The sequence below is a fragment of the Rattus norvegicus genome, chromosome 8 (genome assembly GCF_036323735.1).
Source record: "Rattus norvegicus strain BN/NHsdMcwi chromosome 8, GRCr8, whole genome shotgun sequence".
Lineage (NCBI taxonomy): Eukaryota > Metazoa > Chordata > Mammalia > Rodentia > Muridae > Rattus > Rattus norvegicus.
Genome location: NC_086026.1, coordinates 25,022,222 through 25,025,829, shown reverse-complemented (window position 1 = coordinate 25,025,829; position 3,608 = coordinate 25,022,222). Strand labels below are relative to the sequence as shown.

Sequence of the window (3,608 nt, the reverse complement as noted above, 5' to 3'; positions counted from 1 at the left end):
GACTTCAGATGCACAGAAGCAGAAAGAGGACATGGAATGTTTCCTTGAAAATCCCTACTACCAATCCAATTGTCTCCCCAAAAGTAACATCATAAACAGGAACCCATTCAAAAGAATGCTTAATCAATGTGATAATGGTGCTGAAATCTAGCTCTCCACTATTGATGGCTTCTGGTAGGTGTATGGGAGGGGAAGAACTCATTACTACTTAAGGAAAAGGTCACTGAGAGTTTGAGCATCCTCCAGTATAAAATATCGATAACACAGATTAGACATTCTTTTTATTAGGAGGGTTACAAGCATTGACACAAAGAAGTAGAAAGATTAAAATGTGAGTGTGATAGGGAAATATGATATGAATACCAAAGAATCCATAAAAATATTATGGTATGGAAAAACAATACAGGTCACTAAAAAGGAAATATTGGGGTTGGGGATTTAGCTCAGTGGTAGAGCGCTTGCCTAGCAAGCACAAGGCCCTGGGTTCGGTCCCCAGCTCTGAAAAAAGGAAAAAAGAAAAAAAAAGGACATATTATTTCCAAGTCAAATCGAAATGGGCACTAGTATCTTAAACGATAATGTATAAATGTATTGTAAGCATCTGCCTGTCCATCATGTATCTTCCTATTTACCCATATAGTTATGAAGACAATATGTAAAATTGATAATAAATGTGTTCAAAAGTGCTCCAGTTATATAGTCTACATATAAGTAATTTAGTTAATAATGAAGATATCTGATGTAAAACATAAAAAAGAATACAAATTTTAGTTTTTGTTCATAGTTTCACAGAATCCAGTCCATTTCTGCCTAGCTCCGTGTGTTTAGGGAGAATATTATGGTTTCATAACTGCTTTACAAAGGAGAAATTTTCATCTATGTTTTCTATTTCACGTCTGTGAAATAAAGGTGATGCAATTAATAGAGAGAATGAGTTATCCTTCCTGTTGTCTCCGGAGTCAAAGGAAAAGTCACTTGAAATTATACTTCCTTAACACAGCAGGCATTATGAAGATGAGAACAATGAAGTAGATAATGGAGCTAATGAGGAAAATTGCTATTAATCACCCATGAGACATGATGCTGTATAATTTAGTGTGAGGTATAAACTTAAAGCATATCCCCAACACTCTCAGAACCAGAAACTCTTGGACCTTTTAAGACATCAGTTCCTGAGGACAGTTATTTAAACTACAATATTTAAAATATATTGCAATCTAAGTTAGAAGAGAGAAAGACATCAACCTTCTTCACTCATCCAAGATATTTATAGCAGACAGGTAAGCATGACCCAGTGTTATAAGTGTGGAAGAATGGTCTTGTCCCTTGCTGGTTATAGCACTCAGGGGAGTGTGTACTCACCTAGACAGCAAGGTAGAGCTTTCCCTAGTTTCAGGTGTTTCATATGAGCTTTCCCCAGTGCATGAGAGCATTAGGTCATGATGCCTCTCAGCCCCAGACTCACAGCATTGAGTTGGACTACTTCAATATTTGTCCAATTGATGAACTGCTAAAGTACATAAATCGGCATGTTCTACATACCCAAACCCCAGGCACCCCATGATACAGAGCAAAAACAGGATAGCAATAAGGAGTCACACTGAGGTTCCAGTAGCAGAAGAGAGAAACCTTGTTAAAGAGCAACTAGCTATTCCAATGAACATTTGCAAGCAAAGAAATGTGAACAAGTGGAAATACTGTGGGACACACTGCGAAACACTACAGCTTCCATAATGATACTTTTTTTCTCAGTTGGAAGGGGATACTGAAATTCAAGGTTGGAGGGCAGATATGAGAGGAGAAGATTGTTTTGCATGATGTGAAAGTCAAAAAGAAAATAGAAAAACTTTAAAAAGACCTTACAAAATTTCTTTCTTAAAGTAAGAGAAGTTAGAAAGTAAGTATGGAAGAGTGAGATATGAAAGAAGCCATTTGGATTTGTTCTTGTTTGTCAAATAATCACATGAACAACACTCAATTTTCACCAAGGTTATAATTACCAGGTTTTATATTCTAGGCAGGTCTGATTTTTATCCATTGACAAATATGTCCCATCTCAATACAGATTTCTCTTTGAAATAGTATGATATTTTCTTGTTTTTTCATACTGTGGAGAAATAAATTTGGGCATAATTTAAGCACTATGACTTATTCTTATACACGATATGTACTAAAACAGAATACAGTTTTCTATAAATTGAATATTATGATATCCAATGTTATTCTAACATTATACTAAAAGATACTTATCTGTCACATGTGATCATGAATTCAATTTTCGTCCTACATTATCCCTTTGAAAGTTCACACCAAATATATGGAACTGAAAAACCAAACAGCAGTTTCAGAATTCCATCTGCTTGGGCTCACTGACAATCACAAACTGCTGTCTCTCGTCCTCACCATGTTTCTCTCCATGTATCTGATCACAATTTTGGGAAACCTGCTTATCATCATGACCATCAGCTCTGGCTCCCAACTACACAATCCAATGTATCTCTTCCTCTCTCTTCTATCAATTAATGACATCTGTTATAGTACAGTCATAATCCCCAAAATACTGGTGAACTTACAAGGACAGGACAATAGCATAAGTTACATAGAATGTCTCTCTCAAATCTGCTTTGCTTCAGTTTTTGGTGGCATGGAAAATTTTCTCCTGGCAGTAATGGCTTATGATCGCTATGTGGCCATTTGCAAACCATTGAGGTACACAGTCATTATGAACCCTGTTTTCTGTGTCCTCATTGTTCTAGTCTCCCTTTTGCTTAGCACTATGGATGCCTTAATCCACAGTCTGATGGTTTTGAGGCTTTCCTTCTGTACAGACCTAGAAATCCCCCACTTTTTCTGTGAGCTTGCCCAGATTATCAAGCTAGCCTGTTCTGATACATTTCTTAATAATTTCTTCATATTTGTTGCAGCTTTTTTCATTGTAGGTGTTCCTTTCTGTGGAATTGTATTTTCATATATTTACATTGTGTCCTCGGTTTTGAGAATGCCATCCTCTGGAGGAAAGCAAAGAGCTTTTTCTACTTGTGCATCACATCTGTCTGTTGTTTCCTTGTTTTATGGAACAGGTTTTGGGGTATATATAAGTTCTGCTGTGATAGAGTCCCTTAGAAACACAGCAATGGCTTCCATGATGTACACTGTGGTTCCTCCTTTGCTCAACCCCTTTATCTATAGTCTAAGAAATAGAGAAATGAAGGAAGCCTTGAGAAAATTGATTGGTAGACTCACTTATTCTGTTGTCATATCCTGTGATATCCATGTATCATGTTAGAGAAATTTGGATTAAGAATACATTTAACGAGCAAAAACTCTCCACTTTCTTATAGTGACTAAGATGACTTTAATATCTAATGATTTGGTGTTACCTCAGCTCATGTTAAGATTTGCTTACTTTATAGTATCTAGATTAATCTCCACCCCTTACTTTAGTTCTTAGAAAGTTGCTTTATTGACAGTAGATAGAAATCTACCCTAAAATTACAGTTGTCCTGTGTTGCTATGTAGTAGGCTCTGTTGCTTTATTAGAGTTGTTATACTGTACGTGGTATTGAGAACACTGAGTCCAAACTGCCTTATCAGGAGATGTATGTATT

At 36.3% G+C, this 3,608-nt stretch overlaps 1 protein-coding gene across 1 annotated transcript; it reads left to right on the top strand.

The window, feature by feature from the left end:
• The first annotated feature begins 2,317 nt into the window (after window positions 1-2,317).
• Window positions 2,318-3,286, top strand: Or7g23e (olfactory receptor family 7 subfamily G member 23E). Its single transcript, NM_001000986.1, has one exon. The coding sequence runs from the start codon at window positions 2,318-2,320 to the stop codon at window positions 3,284-3,286; it is 969 nt and encodes a 322-aa protein (NP_001000986.1).
• The last annotated feature ends 322 nt before the right edge of the window (window positions 3,287-3,608 follow it).

What these genes read in the sequence shown, in the direction of transcription:
- Or7g23e (NM_001000986.1), top strand. Translation starts at nt 2,318, where the DNA reads ATGGAACTGAAAAACCAAACAGCAGTTTCAGAATTCCATCTGCTTGGG.